The 17,288-nt window shown below is 48.8% G+C and overlaps 1 protein-coding gene across 1 annotated transcript in view; it reads left to right on the top strand.

Annotated features, from left to right (window-relative positions):
• ITIH2 (inter-alpha-trypsin inhibitor heavy chain 2) overlaps positions 1-17,288 on the top strand; it is a 149,254-nt gene that overhangs the window by 51,966 nt on the left and 80,000 nt on the right. The window contains exons 3-4 of the mRNA XM_069629675.1: positions 2,424-2,459; positions 12,448-12,620. Of these exons, the coding sequence (XP_069485776.1) occupies positions 2,424-2,459; positions 12,448-12,620 (209 nt within the window). The remainder of the gene's footprint in view (positions 1-2,423; positions 2,460-12,447; positions 12,621-17,288) is intronic.

The raw sequence follows: 17,288 nt of genomic DNA on the forward strand, positions 1-17,288 counted from the left end.
TCTGAAATCTATATTTCTGATACCAATATGTGCTAATAGCCCTATAAACCTTGGGAGCGGTCATTATCGCTTAGTATAATGACCGGTCCAAAAGTCCTGGCCTGAGGCGATTACATCCAGTCATACTTTCCTTTATGGATCTCTGATGGAGAAGATGAATCTAAATTGGATATTTCTTTTCAATTTGGTTTTCTTTTTGCATAACTGGCCCTTGTGTTATTTCGTTGCTGAAAAATCTCTGAACCTTTCTTATTTGACTGCATGTCAACCTCTGTACTGCGAAGGTTTCCTTGCGTTCAAATCCACTCACCTCCATTAATGGCGCATGTATGATGAGTACCGACTTGTACGTACTCCTCTGTACATACATTAAATTTCCAACCCCAATACATACTGTCCCTGGTTTATGTGTTTAATCCCCACTTCCCATTCCACCCCCACCGTCAACTGGTCTATTCTGTCATTGCCAATTGGCGAACTGCTCTGTTCTAGGCAAAGTTTTCTTATGTACGTGTTTCTGGTATTAACACTATGGGCCTTGTTATGTGTAGATCAGTAGCGATAAAATATGCATTATTTCCAAATATTGTATGTTTTACCACTCTGCGCTGATACAGCTTTTGTTACCAAACCTTTATAAAACTCCATGCTTTTGTGTGGAGGTAATGACTGCCACAAAAATTATTTCATTTTAATGGGTATTAAGAAATCCCACACTTCCACACTGTAGTCCAATGGGGTTTCAAAATAGGGATCTATGGGGTTTGCATGACTAGACATCATGAGAGCTACTGAATCTGTACTGCATCCTGAAACAATAGTCACGTTCAGTGATATATCTATGTCTTTGCAAAAAAGAAACTATATGCCTCATGATAATGTAGACCCCCCCAACCCCCCACAATAGTGTCCTTGTATCCGAGGAGGGCTCTTCACTGACACTTTAAAGCCTGTGAGAGGATGTTATATGTGAAATGAAGCATCTTCGACTGTTCATATTTTAAGGGTTCTATATAGGCTGCAAGTATCAGAGGTATTCTTCCTTTCCTCTCCTTCCCCCAGAAGCTCACTGTCTCCAGAGCTATGGTTCTCTCTAGGCTTGACTACTTTAACAGCCTCTTTTTAAATCTGCCCGCCTATACTCTCCCTCCTCTGCAACTCATCCAGAACAGGACTGCGAGACTTGTCCTTGCCCTCCAGCCCAGGGGTCGTATCTCTCCAGCACTGACATCTCTCCATTGGCTCCCAGTGGCTGCAAGGATCACGTTCAAGACCCTTTGCATTGTCCACCAAACCTTCTGGGGCCTGGGTCCAAAATATCTCCAGCTTTCTCTTCAGAAGTATCTTCCCACTCGAGCTCTTCAATCCTCCACCTACAACCCCTTGAGGGTCAGTCGCTTTTCCAAGCAGCGAGCTGGGGCAGATCTCGCTCTTCAGCTGGTGCCCCCCACTTGAACAGCCTCCCTGCCTCTCTGAAACCTTAACAGAACCCTCTCCGGTTCCGGAAGCAGCTCAAGACTTTCCTTTTTGGTTCTGCCTTCTCTCTTCCTCTTCCCTGCTGATTTCCTGTCTGATAATGCACTGGTTACATGGGTACCCTCTGAACCACAGGCCCAGGTCCGTGACCGCCCAGTTGCACACCTGCACTGCCTCCTGGCAACCCTGCACTTAGGGCTGTTTCTGCAACCCTACAAACCCCCGCTACCTGCACTTATCTAACACTTGTTGTCTTCACTTAACCCCTGCACTGCCACCTGCTGGCCACACTTTTTGTTCTTCGATGTTTTGGTCATATGTCTTGCACTTGCTCCTTCTCCCCTTCCCACAACACTTTTCCCCATCCCTCGCCCCTGCACTTGCGCAATCTCAATGTCACTTGGCCTAGTAAGATCGTTGTCTTGTCTTCCTTTGTTCCTCTCCCTTGCCTCGACGCGCCGTGAAACACTTGTGTATAGGCGTGTTATAAATGCCATATCATATCATATCAAGTGACGGACCTGTACAATAACAAAGCTGTTCTGGAATGACCCAAAGCCAATCACCTCACCCAGTCAATGATGTCACATTCCAGGAATGGGAGCGATGAAAGTTGATGTTTTCTTCTCACTAACACGCCTTGGAAAGCACCTGTGTGAGCTCTGCACTTCCACTAGTAGTAACCTAAAGCCCTTTAGAAAAGGGGGGTCTGAGGGCTTGTGTTCTACTCTGAATAGAAAAGTGCATGTATTAAAGTGCAGTGTTGTGAAGGTGGGGATAATGTTGTAATGAGTTGATAGTAAGAAAGGCAGAACCCCAGGCATCAGACACCACCCCTTCACTTCACCCCCAGCTTCAGGTGTCCTTCGGAATTGTTTTGATGACATTTCTCACAGAAGTAAACTCTGCAGTGCTTGTGACAAACATGCTTTCTTCTTTTTTTGCAGAGAAGTGACATCAGCAGTGAGGAGGATGGGGAAGAGGTATGTCTGGACGCTCACGTGCCTGTTCAATTCATCTGTGTGTTGTTTGAACCACTGCTTGGAAATCGATAAACCTGTTGGGTGCCTGGCGGGCTACTGACCTGCTTCTCTAAACAAACACCTGCTTACACAATCAAACTCGGGGTCACCGAGGCTGTCAGAGTAAACATGTGTTTTCTTTTTTTCTGGGGGGTGGCATTGTGGAAACCTGTGATTAAAGCATTCGGGAATAATGTGAATTTCTATCGAAGGGTGGCACTTTGGAAGAGCTGGAGAGCAGAGGCGTTGCTGGGGATGTGGGGTGTGGGGGGGGACTGAGGGGGCTATAGCCCCGGATAGAAGCTCAGGGGCTACAACCCAAAGGCTATAGCTAGCCCCGAGTCCTGCCAAAGGCTATAGCTAGCCCCTGATCTTTTCCAGACCTAACAACACCCCTGCTGGAGAGTGTGGCAAGAGCAATGCATTGGCGTTGGAAAACGTGTAGAGGACAATGCATCGCAGGCTGTGTCAGAGGGTGCTTTCCTCAGATCGGCACATTAATTTGTGACCATAACCCTACAAAAAAAAGTCCTTAAGGGAGCAAAACTCCCTTAAAAACCGAAAAATGAATTTCTATAAAATAACAGCAAACCCCAGCCTGGCCCCTGAAAGCAGCAAATGAAAGGTATGTAGTGAAATAAGATACTTTAGGTAAATACAATTTGGCAAAAGTGAATTTGAGATCAAAAGCCATAGATCCACAGAGCATTAGTTCTGATTGGTGCAAGATCCTTGCCTGAAGCTTGCCAAATTTCCAAAGTGGAGTGGCAAACTGAATCATTTTAAAGAGCGTGCTTTTTCAGCATACCGTCCCAATGAGACATGAACTAAAACCTTTGCCCGCCCCCCTTTTCCCTCCCCGACCTGCTGCAAGCATGCATGCAGCTTCGGGTGTCTGTGACATTCTGGCCCCTCTGCCACAATGGGGACAAATTTGCTGAAAGCAAGACCATTATGGTGAAGATGGCAGCTCCTGATGGCGCAGTATCGTCATATCTTAAACTGGACCAACCACCCAACCCGTCAGCACCCCACGCAATTCATTACACACACGCCACCAAACCTAGTACACCAGAGTACACTGAAATGGCAATCAGATCAAATTAAAGTGCGTTAACATAGAGTTAAAGTGTTGAGCTATCCTACTCCCTGAACCACCCATACAGATCACCATTGGCTGACATATTATTGAATGACAAAAGGCATCCAGGGCCTCAAATTCACACAAAAAGGAACTCGTGATAAGGAAAGATATTGGGAAATGGAACCCAGCCGTATCTCCCTACATTCAAGAACCCAGCACGCAGACCAATCAGCGGGGGTGAGACTTTGCAGGCTCAAATTCCCATTTAAAAGCCAAAGTGACAGTTTTCGGAATTAATTAGAGTTACTGAATAGTAAATAAAGCCATAATGTTGATAAAAAATAGTCCTATAATTTATTTTTTAATTATTGTTTCTTTGTATTTGTTTTATGGTTAGTATTTAACCTCACACAATTTTTCAATACAAAGCAAAACATTTCACAGTAACAAACTCGATGACTGTACTTACAAAAACGATAAAACCGTACAATTCATATTGTTTATTGTATAAAAGGGTTCCGAACACATAAACAAAAACAAATACCGATCACCCCACATCCCACCCCCCCTCACACCCACCATTTCATGTATTTTAAAAATCCTAACATTTCATCCAGAGAACGCGCGGCTGCCAGAGAAAGGGACACCAGGCCACCATTTAGAATTTCTGCCCAAAATTGATTGTGATAATAACATCTAATATCTCCTATAAATGAGAAAAGATGTGTGTGTCTTATCAATCGTGTATGCGGGCAATTTAGCATCAGGTGTTCCATTGTCTCCACCAAGCCCTTCCTTTTACATTATCTGCACACTCTCTTATCTCCTTCAATCCACCTTCCTAGCACCGTCCACTACATTGGTGGGAAGGAGATTCCATCTGGATCTTAAAAATGGATTTCTCCAAACCGGGGAGGGCAACTTTCCAACATAGGATTTTGGCGTCAAGAAGGGTCTTAGACTCCTCAATGCATTTGTAAACAAAGCATCCTGTCTAATCACCTCAACATTGTCAAGCCAATCCCTTTCCTCCACTGCCCTTTCCATTTTGAAAGGGTCTTGCTCCAAACAGGATCACGATCGGTCCAAATCCATGAACAAATTCTCATTCTCACTAATCCATCCATCCCGATCCGCGCTTAGAAACTGAAAAGCTGCGTTATAAAAAAAACAATTAAAGAAACAAGAAGAAGAAGAAGGATTATGGTTCTTCCTGTTGGTTACCTACTGCTTCCAGCAGCTGTAATAACAGGTGCAATAATCGATGTTACTGTTTCCCAGTTTTAATGGCACTCAGTTTATTGACAGGGAAAGCAGAAGGGCTGAATTGGGCCCTGTGCTTAAAGAACTTTATTGAACTGCTGAGCATCATGTTTGCAGAATATATCAGTTTGGCCCCGACAGACGGTCCCCTCTGCTCACAGATCAGTTACACACAAAAGTAAACGCAAAAGGAGGTCTAAAAAAAACGTAGCTCCTCCTTTAATACCTGCTTGTGTTCTCTGTGGGGGTTTGGCTTCTTTCGGCAGCCAACAAAACGAATGAGCACCAGTGTTGTGTTCTCCGGAGGCCCAGCACGAAGGGGCTGGCTCCGGTCCAGGAGGCCGCGTGGGCTGGAGCGCGGCCTAGGCAGGAGCACTGAAAGAACACACACACACGCTGGTTTCGCTTTGCCCGGAACTGCCCCCCACTCGAGGGGGCGGGGCTTTTATTAAGCTGCCCTACGTCACCGCGCTGCGGGACGTAGGGCGGATATAACATTCCTCCTTTATTTCAAAATAACCTAACAAAACAAACATAAGCAACATGCTCAACTATAAACTCCTGCCACTGCTGTTGGCTTAGCATACATAGTCATTCAGCCTCGTAGGCGGTCTCGTGGTCTTTCTCAGACTGTACCGCTTCGCTTGGGGGCTGTCCCCGCTCGGTTCGTAAGTCTGCTCACCTTCGCTGCATGTGTCCTCACTGCTGGGCAGTCTCGGTGATTGCCAGCTGCAATCCCCTGTGGATTCCTCCTCGGGGTCTTGCGCCGGCACGTCGCTGCTTTGTTGCTCGTTGTCGTCGTGAGGCCCCTCGCAGTCCGTCCAGAGGTGCTGGGGCACGGGCTTGAACCAGGAGGCGTTCCTTGTTACTTCCCGACCTCCCCGTGTGACAGTTATCATGGTCCCACGCCGGTTGCTGATAGTCCATGGCAGTTCCTCATACCTGGTGTCTAACTTGGATTTCGTGGGATTTCGCAACATGATGACTTGGTCGCCCACTCTGTGGTTTGAGGGCCTTGCTCTTCTCTTGGCGCTCATGTGAGCATTGGCACGTGTTCTCCTCGTTTCCACGCGTGCATGGTCGACGTCGTCAGGGGTTCTGCTTGGATGATGGGGAATCGACGAGTTGATGATAGTTCCGAACATAAGGTCAGCAGGTGGTATGCCCGTGGTACTGTGGGGGGGTGACCCGATAGTTCCTTAGGAACCGGAATAGGTCGACCCTCCACGGGCTGGCGTTTGCCTTTGATACTCGGAGTACCTTGTTGATGGTCCTCATGAATCGCTCGACGTCCCCATTCGCTTGTGGCCACCTTGGCATGATGTGGTGATATATAATGCCCAGTTCCTGTAGGTATGACCTGAATTCCTCCCCTGTGAATGGGGGTCCATTGTCACTCTTAATGGTCGTGGGCAGACCATGGGTGGCAAACATCTTTTCTATTACCGGGATGACCACTTCCGCGGCGGTGGACTCCAGTATCTCGACCTCTGGATAGCGTGAGTGATCATCGATTGCCACCAGTAGATGTAGACCCTCTCTGATTTTGCAAAAGTCAATGCTGATCGCTTCCCATCGTGCCCGGCCACGCTCGGCCGATAGGATCGGTTCTGGGTCTGGTGGTCCACTCGTTATTTGGCAGGGTAGACATGTGTTCACTAGGTCCTCAACACGATCGTCGATGTGAGGGAACCATACCCTGTGTCTGACCCATGCCTTTGTTCTTGCAAGCCCTTGGTGTCCTTCATGCGCTAGAGCAACTATCCTGTCCTGCAGCCTCGGGGGTATGATGATGCGGTCACCCCTTAGCAGGAGCCCTCCCTCAGTGATTGAGAGGTCTTGCCGAACCGTGAACATGCCTGCTAGGAACTCCTTGGCCCCCTCGGTTCTGTTGCGTGTGTGCGACATGAAGTCTTTCCAGTTGCCTGACATGATGGCATCTTTTACCAGATCGCAACAGGGGTCATTCTGGGTTTCTGTTGCAATGTCCTCAATGTTTATCGCTTTGGGCCTCATGGTGTGGACTACTTGACAAATATGCTCCTCCGTTTCTTCGGCGACTAGCACTTCCTGCTGGGTGGCTGGTCGTGGGTGTCTCGACAGGAAGTCCGCAGGGTTGCCACTGCCCGGTTGGTAGACAAGTTCGAAATCATATTGCTGGAGGTGTAGTAACCACTTGGTGATTCTGGCTGGTGGGTGTGCCGATGACCCAATGAAGATTGGTAGTAGGGGCTTGTGGTCGGTGATCGCCGTGAACTTACGCCCATATAGGTACATGTGGAAGTGTCGACACCCCCATAGAACGGCGATTGCCTCCTTTTCTATATGGGAGTACCTTTGTTCCGTTGCTGTGAGCGCCCTGGATGCATATGCAATCGACCTTTTTGTGCCCTCTTTCGTGACCTGCATCAGGATTGCTCCAAGTCCGACTGGGCTGGCATCCACAAATAGTTCGGTCGGGAGGTCCGTGTCGTAGTAGGCCATCTTGGTATCAGTCGACAGGGAGTCTTTTATGCTCTCAAATGCTTCCTGGCATTCGGGCCCCCAGTCCCACTTGGTGCTGGCCTTTGTTAGTTCCCGCAGTGGTTCGGATAGGGTTCCTAAGTTCTGAATGAATCTGCCACAGTAGGTGGCCATTCCCAGGAAGCTGCGCACCTCGGTGGGAGTCGTGGGGGGGCTGGCAGCTTGTATGTCCGCCACTTTCTGGGGATCAGGTGATATGCCGGTGCGGTCGAACCTGTATCCAAAAAAAGTTATTTCCGGTTTTAGGAATTCGCACTTCTCTCGATGGATTGTGAGTCCGGCGCTTTCCAGCCTGCCCAGTAGTGTCTTGAGTCTCATGATGTGTTCCTTGGTGTCCGGTGCATGTATTAGGATGTCATCGCTCACGTTCAATACCCCTGGTATGCCTCTGATGACCTCCTGGATGGTCTGTTGAAAAACCTCCGCGGCCGACGATATGCCGAAACTCAGGCGCTTGTACCTCCTCAGACCTAGGTGGGTTGAGAACGTGGTGATATAGCGCGACTCTCTGTGTAGCTTCAGCTGGTGGTACCCCGCCTTTAGGTCTACCTTCGAGAACGCACACGATCCAGTGAGGTCAGTGATGATTTCATCAATTGTAGGCGTTATGTGTCGCTCTCTTTTGATGGCTGCATTGGGCAGGCGCATGTCAATGCAGATCCGAACTTTTCCTGGCTGTTTGGGCTTCCGGGTGACCACCATCGGGGAAACCCACGGTGTTGGTCCCGTGACTTCTTCAATAATACCAGCGGCTTCGAGTGACCTTAACTCCTTCTCAACTTGTTCCCTCATGTGGAAGGGTGTCCTTCGGTGTCTTACCGCGCGTGGTTGCACTGATTGATCAATATGTAGTTTGATGGTCTTTCCTTTGAGACAGCCTATCCCCCTCTGTAGCTTGGGGTGTTGCCTGAGGAAGTTCTCGACCTCGGATGTGTCGTCAACGTGGCATATGAATTTGACCACGCCCAGGTCTTCAGCCGCATCTCCGCTCAGCAGGCTTTCAATTCCCGCCTTGACAACATAGATCTTCGACCATAACTTCTGTTCGCCATGCTCAAGAGTGGTGCGGAACCTCCCGATGACTGGTAGAGGTTTCCGACTGCCGTAGGCAAATAGCCGAGTGTCTGTGGATTTTAGCTCGGGTCGTGGTGCGATGGTTTGGAAAACAGTGGTTGGCATGACGTTTACCGAGGCCCCCGTGTCAATGGTCATTTGTATGTCCTGGCCTTGTATGTTGACCATGCATTTTCGTCGCCTGGCGGTTCTTTTCGACGGTGCTGGCCCTTGGTTTAGTGTCGATACTAAGTACACCTTTCGGCCCTTTCCTTCGTTCTCCGTGCCTGCTGTTTGTCGTAGGGCTGAGAGGTCATCCCCTTCTTCTTCTGTCGAGGAGTTGACTACCGCTACCCTCCTCGCGCTGGCTTGTTTCTTTTTTTTCAATGACCCTTTTTCCTGGGATCCTTGTGGAGGCTGTAGTGGCGTGTTCACTGATCTGCACACTTTCGCGTAGTGATCCTTCCTGCCGCATGCTCCGCACGTGGTGCCTTGCGCCGGGCAGTTTCGCCTTCCGTGCCTTTGACCGCCACACCATACACATTCGGTTGGTCCTGGTGCTCGAGGCTGCCACCTGTTCTGGGTGTAGCCGCTGCCACTTTCGCTCCTCGTTGATTGTCTGTCCGAGATTTGAGCAACCATCGCTGTGGAAAATGACGGCTGGAGTTTTTGTAGGGTCACTTCCATGTTGGCGGCCCTGGAGTGGGCAAGCTCCCTCTGTCGACCCAGTTCCAGGATGCGTTGTAGAGGGATGCCCTTTTCACTGAGCACGAGACGCCTCAGCTTCTCCGAGTGAGTGCCATTTATGATTTGCCTCCTGATCTCCCTTTCAGTGTTCGTAAACTCACACGACATGGCCAGCTTCCTCAGCCTTGTGTGGTAGGCGTCGAGAGTCTCATCGGTGGCCTGGATGGTTGTGCAAAAGATAAAGGTTTCATAGTCTGTATTTAGTTGCGGGAGAAAATGTGCTGTTAGAGCGTCCTTCGCACTCCGGTATGCATCTTGGCCGTCATCCACATCCAAGGAGTTAAAAATGCGCAGCACCTCGTCGCCCACACTGAGGAGTAGATGAGCTTTCATTTTTCTGGATGACGTGACGTCCTTACATTCCATGGCCATCTCAAACTTCTGTAGCCATAGCTGCCATCTGGGCCCACTGGACGATGGGTCTGTGAATGGGTCGAATGGTTGGATCAACGTCGACGAACTCCCCTGCGTGCGAGGCGGTGGTGACGCCATAGACAGGTTTGCCGTCATCCTGGACGGTGTGGAGGGTCCAGGGGTCGATGACCCAGCCGCCATGGTGTTGCGTGCGCTTGATCACCGATTCTCTGCCTTCTGGGTTCGTGCGCGCCCTGTGTTGGGGCAGTGTCCTACCGGCACTTGTACTCCGATGGATTGGCGCTTCGTGGCCTGTGTGCCATGCAGGAGACGTTGTGCAGGTGATGACCGGGGTGACACGAGAAGAGCAGAAAAAAAAATGTTCACCCCCTGAGGATGAGGTGTGGGAGGGGAATGAAAAGAAAAAGAATTTTTTTTTTTTTTTTTTTTGGGGGGTGGGGGTCACGTGATCGTGGGGGCCCCCACCGGGTGTCCAAAAATTCACACGGAGCGTCCGTGTGGCCTCCGCGTGCAAGGTCGTGGTGGAGCGCGTGGATGCTCGCTCACCTCGTCGCCATTGTTGTGTTCTCCGGAGGCCCAGCACGAAGGGGCTGGCTCCGGTCCAGGAAGCCGCGTGGGCTGGAGCGCGGCCTAGGCAGGAGCACTGAAAGAACACACACACACGCTGGTTTCGCTTTGCCCGGAACTGCCCCCCACTCGAGGGGGCGGGGCTTTTATTAAGCTGCCCTACGTCACCGCGCTGCGGGACGTAGGGCGGATATAACAACCAGCATGACATCTTCATGCTGGTGTCAATGCGTTGATTCGTAAGGAATCAGATGTCTTTTTCACTTGCACAAAAGCAGGCGGATTCCATGAAAACCCACTGTAAATGCCGTGTTAGGGCAATGTGCAAGTGCTAGCACATCTTCGTTACACTTCCCACTGGAAATGACGGAAATAGCACCTTGGGGGCCCAAGTAAATGGAAGTGCAGAGAGATGTCCTGCTCTCCGTGCAATTAATACCTGCTAGAAAATGATCCCCAAGGTGTGTTTCTGTGCAGTCTTACAGTGCCGAAGAGAAGAATGCTCGTTGTGTGGTGTTCAGATAACACCAAACAACACAACCCCTCACCTGTGGGCGGTGTTCTGCACTCCGCTTCGGCAATGCATGCCTGGCAGGATTTCAATTTCTCCCCCATTGTATTGGGGTTTTTTTTATATTTCCACTCACTTGCCCTTCATTATCTTTCATCATTGTATTTTATCAACCATGTCCTACGGGCTTGTTATAAGACCCCCCAGTCTGAAAAAATGGCTGAAAGAATGCTGGCAATTCTGGAACCAGCATGTTTTGTTCCAGACCGGGAAAACACAAGTTTGCCAGTGGGGGCAGTGATCTGCCGGCAGGGCAGGCCTGACTTGCCGGAAGTTCAGGCCCCTACCGACCAATAAATGCCAGAATCACTGGCACCGGGAATACCGATGCCAGTAATTCTGGCAGTCCTATCCATGGAGTCCTGTGCAACTCTATGGAATGGGAATTTACCGATGCCTCTGACGCCCATAATATTACGGTAATACCGGGATATCAGGCGACGGAAACAGAAAGGCACTTTTGCCAGTATCCTGCTAAAATTACCGGCGGGATACCAGTAAACCTGTAATGAGGGCCCTTATCTTTGATCTGCCCCTTTCTATCTCCTAATTGCCTTGCCTACTGAACCTTCCCACCACAAACCCCTTGCACCCAAACATAGAAATTCCATAACATTTGCTTGTCTCTTGACTAACTTCAGAACCGGTTGAAGACTCCTGAATATGTGCTTGGCTTATGGTCCACAAGCAAGTACGATATGGAGTTTTTCTTTGACTAAATCTAATAGAAAAAGTAACCTTCTGTGTGGCCAGTTCACAAAAAAACCTTCTCCACTCGCAGATCCCAGGAAACATCCAGATGCATAATACCTCAGCTTTCCGAGTGGGCTTGAGTCCCAAAATTGAATAGTGTGTGCACAAAGATTCACTGCTGTAAAGAAGTGCACCAGCAGATTATAGGTGATGTTTGCTGGGGGAGAGACTACTACAGTCACAAGAACCTCACTGATTCATAGAGGAAAGTACTTCCATGTATAACAATCCCTGTGCTACTATACCTGAGTCTGATCTCCCTGTTAGAAACCTGGCACAGGGTTTGTGCAATGCTGACATCTGTCTTCCCAGGCCCCTGGCTGCATTTGCCTACACAAAATAGAAACATTCATGCTTGGCATGAGCATTTCTATTTCCTTTTACATTTGCACTTTTGTGAAGGATGTAGAAAGGCTTCAACTGCAAATGTGGGCAGGAAGCTGACCCCAAACACACTACTAATGCTGGGTCAATGGACCAGCATACCTATATGTTGGGAAAGCCCCCAACACTTAGACATACATGAAGGGGCTGGTAGAGGGACCCTTGAACTTGCAGCTAGCCACCCTGACTCTTCAAAAGTCCCTGTTGTAGGTCAGGCCCTTGTAATGTGTGAACTGGTTGAGAGGGAGCAAAGGGCCTCCAGCATTCTGACTCACCCCTATGTGTTTGCTATAGAGGCGTGTGTTCCCTTTTCCTCATCTTAATTATTTGTCTGAAAAATGCACACTGCTTTTTCCACCATGTCCAGTACAAACCACATCCATTTACAAACATGGCTCCTCTGTTGAGCAGGACAACATATGCCATGCCCCATGTGTAATGAATTGCTACAATGGCAGACTTGTAGTGAATCTTCCATTTCTCGGCACAGAGGTCTCAGCGCCTAGATGCCTCTGGGCTAAGCGCGCTTAACAAATGTCTAAATAAATAAATAAAAGGTCAATACATCAAGCCGACACGCTTCTGACATGGTACATTTTCTTGTTTGCACGTTTATTTTTCTGGGACAGGTGGACACCGGGGATGAGGTGACTCTTCAGAGCTACAGAGTGGACTCCCGAATAACCTCACATTTTGTGAACACCAGGATTCGCAGCAAAGTGGTGAACAATGCCAAGCGCACAAAGACGGTAGAGTTTGACATCAAGATTCCGAAAGGCGCCTTCATCAATAACTTCACTATGTAAGTCATGTACACTGATGCTGATCATCCAATAACCAGATGTAAGCTCTGATCAGCTATGACCCTCTGTCCTCATTCTCCTCAATCTCTCTTCTGCCTTTGACATGGTCAATCATACCATCCTGCTCAACCGTCTCGGTGATAACCTGGGTATCACTGATCAGGCTCTGGCCTGTCTGACCTCTTTACTCTCTGATTGACCCTCCCAGGTCCAACTTGGGTCCTTCCTATCATCTATTTTACTCTCTACCTGTGGTGTTCCCCAGGGGTCTAACCTCTCGCCCTGGCTTTTCAACTAATACCTGGCAACTCTTGCCCACTGCATTGCCATTTTCTGCTAAAATTTCCAGTGCTATGCTGATGACACTCAACTCATTTTCAGGCTGCCCTCCGCCACCTCCTCTCCCTCTCTCATCTCTGATTGCCTAACTGCCATTCAAGATTGGTGTGCTGCCAATGATCTTTGTCTGAATTCCAGCAGGACGGAGATCCTCCTCATCGGCACACCTTCACAATCCTTTCCCCTCACTCTCTGGCCGACCTCCCTTGGCCCTCCTCATACCCCCACCTGTGAGGCTAAGAACCTCAGGGTCTTCTTTGACTCCACACTTTCCTTCTCCGCCCACATCTCAGATGTCTCTAAAGAGTCAAACTTCCTACTGCACCTCCTCAGAGATACTCTGCCTTTCCTCTCATTGCCCCAGAAGCGCATAGTTTCCCAAGCTCTGGGTCTCTCTAGGTTGGACTATAGTAACAGCCTCTTTCTAAATCTACTTGACTCTGCTCTCTGCCCTCTGCAACTAATCCAGAACAGGACTGCAAGACTTGTCCTTGGCCTCAAGCCCTGGGACCGTATCTCTCCAGCTCTGAAATCTCTCCATTGGCTCCCAGTGGATGCAAGGATTAAATTCAAAACCCTTTGCATTGTCCACAAGGCTTTCTGGGGCCTGGGTCCAAAATTCCTTCAGCTATCCCTCCGCAAATATCTCCCCTCTTGAGCTCTTCGCTTCTCTACCTCCCTCAGGGTCAGTCATTTTTCAAAGAAACGAGCTGGGGGTAGATCTCTGTCTTTGGCTGGGGCCTCCCTCTGAAACAGCCTCCCTGCCACTCTAAAACTTGAGGAGCACAATCTCCAGTTCCGGAAGCACCTCAAGACCTTCCTCTTTGCTTCTGCCTTTGCTCCCCCTCTCCCTTGCTGATCTGTTCTCTCTTGGCACCGTGCACCGGGCCACTCTTTGTCCTCTGGGCCCAGGTATCTGCTCACCCTGCCACCCTCCCACACTGCCTCCGGGCCACCCCTTGCACTGGGGTCTGTATCTCTACCCAAACAGCCTCCCACCCCTTTTTTCTTCCTGCACTTATCAGACCTACCCTGTCTGCTGCCTTAAACCCAGCACATGCCAATTGCTGGCTGCACTACCACTGTTTGTTGCCTTTATTATTTATTTATTTATTATTATTTATCTATTTCTCCTTTGCTCCGCACTCTCTACTTCTCCCCTTCCATGCACTTTCCCCTCCTCCTCTCCCATGCACTTGCGTGTTCTCAATGTCACTGGGCCTAGTAAGATCGTTGTTTTGTTCTCCCCTGTTCCTCTCTCTTGCCTTGTCGTGCTCTGAAACACTTGTGTACGAGCACAATAGAAATAAATATCAACAATATAACCCGGATGCAGATATGATGGGCTATATGTAGTGGGATAGAAACATGTTGACATGACAAAGTAAGATGGTATTGGGAAAATAATATAATCCTCCCACTAATTGTGGAATACTGCTTGGCTATAGCCTAGTTTATTACAGTTTATTGCTTAAAAGAAATGCTTGTCATGGATAGACACAAAGTAAGCCTTTATTTGGTTTGAAGACTATAGCGATGCCATGCTTAGCATGGCAGATTCCATGATCAGTAACATGGAAACAAAAGACACGTCTGGCCACGACAAGAAGCCAGAAAATTGCTGAAGTGGCACATTTCAAGACAGACCACTTAACATTACATTACATACAATTATCCAATCTTAGAGTGTTAGTTAAAATTGCATAGCAGGAGCATTTGGGGCCACAAAACACACAGTTCACAAAGCTGTTTACCAGGCATAAGCATGATTTATTGCCAGAAAACATAGTATCTTATGCCCCTTTAAGTCACACTATAATGACAAAAGGACTGAACACTTGATCATCAAAACACTTTATAACTGTAGCAGAAGCATACGTTTCTTTCTAGCGTCATGCAGATATGCATAACGTAACCAGGCATACGTTGTCAGAGCCTTCAGGGTCAATGGCTGCACTAGTGGATATTGCTTTGAAGCCCCGGATGCTGATTGGATCCCAGGATTCATATATTCCACCCCAGGTGCTAGTCAGAGTTACCAACGCTCACAATAGTATATCTTTAACTAATGAGGTAAATATAGGTACATCTCAAATTACATCCTACATCACCAGGACTCTGCCTGCAATCATGGAAGCCATCTGGAGCACTCGGATTGGCTCCCAAAGGGGCATGTGACACATTGCCTCCCTTATTCTGTCCCCCCTGGGCATCCAGCCCGGACCTCTGCAGCCAAGGGCCAAAAGCAGCAACGGCCTGCTGCCTGTTAGGGCTGGAAAGGGCCTAGCTCCAGAAGGCTAGCTCAATCCAGGAATTCACCACGCTCACCCTTTGTATGACTTCTGCTTAAACCCATGTCACCCATTGTCTATCCATTCACTGTGGAGCTGCTGGTTCCTCACAGGACCAGGTAACATAGCTGTTTTGTGCCTGTTTTGATTTCCTATAACCCCATTCCAGCCCAACTCAGAACTTGCATCTGCTTCTTCTCATCCAACCATCCCCCTTCCTTTTCCGCTCACCCACCTGCCCTCTTTCTCTTGGGCTGCAACCTTTCCTCACTGTCTTCACTTGCCTAATCTTCTACCCTTCATCATGCATCTTGACTTTGCTCCATTCCTCCTTCTACTTACTCTTCTCCTTCTCTTCTCTCATAGCCTTCATGAGGTTAGGGAACCTGCCTCAGCTTGGTGTATTTTCTGCATCACTCGAACGCCTCCCCGTCCTCTTCCTTTCTCCCTGCACCCCTCAAATAATACCCTCCAGTGCTCACAGGATCCCCAACCTCATTTATCCCCCTTGCCTACCTCACAACACCAGCTCCACTCCTCACCTCTTTTGTTTGTCCTCTCGAATGCACAATCCCTCCACAACCAATCTTCCTACTTCCCTGACCACTTTGACTCTTATCACCCTCAACTTTCACTTCTTGCTGTCACAGAAACCTGGATCTCCCCCTGTGACTCTGCTATACTTGCAGCAGCTCTCCACACTTACCCTGCTACCTTCTCCACTCTCCCCGGCGTGTTGGGAAGGGTGGTGGTATAGGGTTCCTTAGCCATAGGCCCTCAACCCTGCCCTACTACCCCTCTCAGAGAGAAACACTTCTTCTTTTGAAAATGCATCTATTCAACCCCTCCGTCCTACTGCTCTCACTGTTCTGGCTCTGTATGGACACCCTGATGCTCTCAACTCGTGCTTCCCTGATCTGACCCTCTTGCTTGAGTCAATTCCTACCGACATCCTCATTGTCATGCCGGTGGACTTGATCCTCCCCATGCCCTCTATAGCCACCTGCCTTGAACTTAACTCACTCCTATTTGATCAAACTCTATGCTCCCTCCAGCCTACACACTTGGGTGGGAACTGGCTTGACCTTGTCCTTCTCTCTAATTCACCCTCCTCCTCTAACCTCTCCATTGACCCCTCTCCCTTTGATGACTCCATTGTTCACTTTAACATTTCAAGCCCTTCACTTTCTACTCCTCATCTCCCCTCTTCAATGGCTAAGAGGAAGGTCAGGCAAGACTTTCTTGCCCCTTACCTTGATGATGTGAGGTCCTCTTTCCAGTCTCTTTCCCCTATTCATGCCTCAGTTTCTCTCCTTCCCCTTTATACCAAAGTACCTGAGTGGCTGGTATTCTGCCAGATCACTAAGTACCTTGAGGATCATGGGATTGGAGAACCACTGCAATCTGGCTTCCGTAGTAAACAGTCCACTGAGCCTGCCTCATGTATGTCTCCAACCTTCTCTGTAATGCTCACCACTCCAAACTCTCTTCAATGCCCATCCTTTTGGAACGTTCTCCTGCTTTCAACACTGTCGGCCATTCCTCGCTCCTTCTCGCTCTCCAGGACCTTGGGTTTCGCAAATCTGCTCTTGTCTGAATCAACTCCTATCTGCAAGGTCGATCCATTAAAATCTCTTGGAACCCAGAATACCTCTGACCCCACTCTTCTCTCCATCGGCGCCCCCCAAGGATCAGTCTTTGGACCTTTGGTCTTCACCCTCTATACTTCTGCCCTCGGAGGATTTATCTCGTCTTTTGGCCTTCACTATCAGCTTTTTGCTGATGACACTAAAATACTTTCCCTCCTTAACCACAGCCATCTCGGGAACAGATTACAAACTGTCTCACTTCAGTTCGTCAATGGATGGCTCTCCGCTGCCTCACGCGAAACTCGTCCAAAATGGAGGTCATCTTTCTCCCAGCTTCAATTGGTGCTGGGAGAAAGATGATCCCATCCCTACCCTCTCCTAATCCTTCCTGCCTGCCCTTCTAGCTCCCTCACTTAAGGTTCAGAATCTTGGGGTCCTCTTTGATAGT

Source organism: Ambystoma mexicanum, chromosome 12, assembly GCF_040938575.1.
Source record: "Ambystoma mexicanum isolate Mex_15411 chromosome 12, UKY_AmexF1_1, whole genome shotgun sequence".
Taxonomy (NCBI): domain Eukaryota; kingdom Metazoa; phylum Chordata; class Amphibia; order Caudata; family Ambystomatidae; genus Ambystoma; species Ambystoma mexicanum.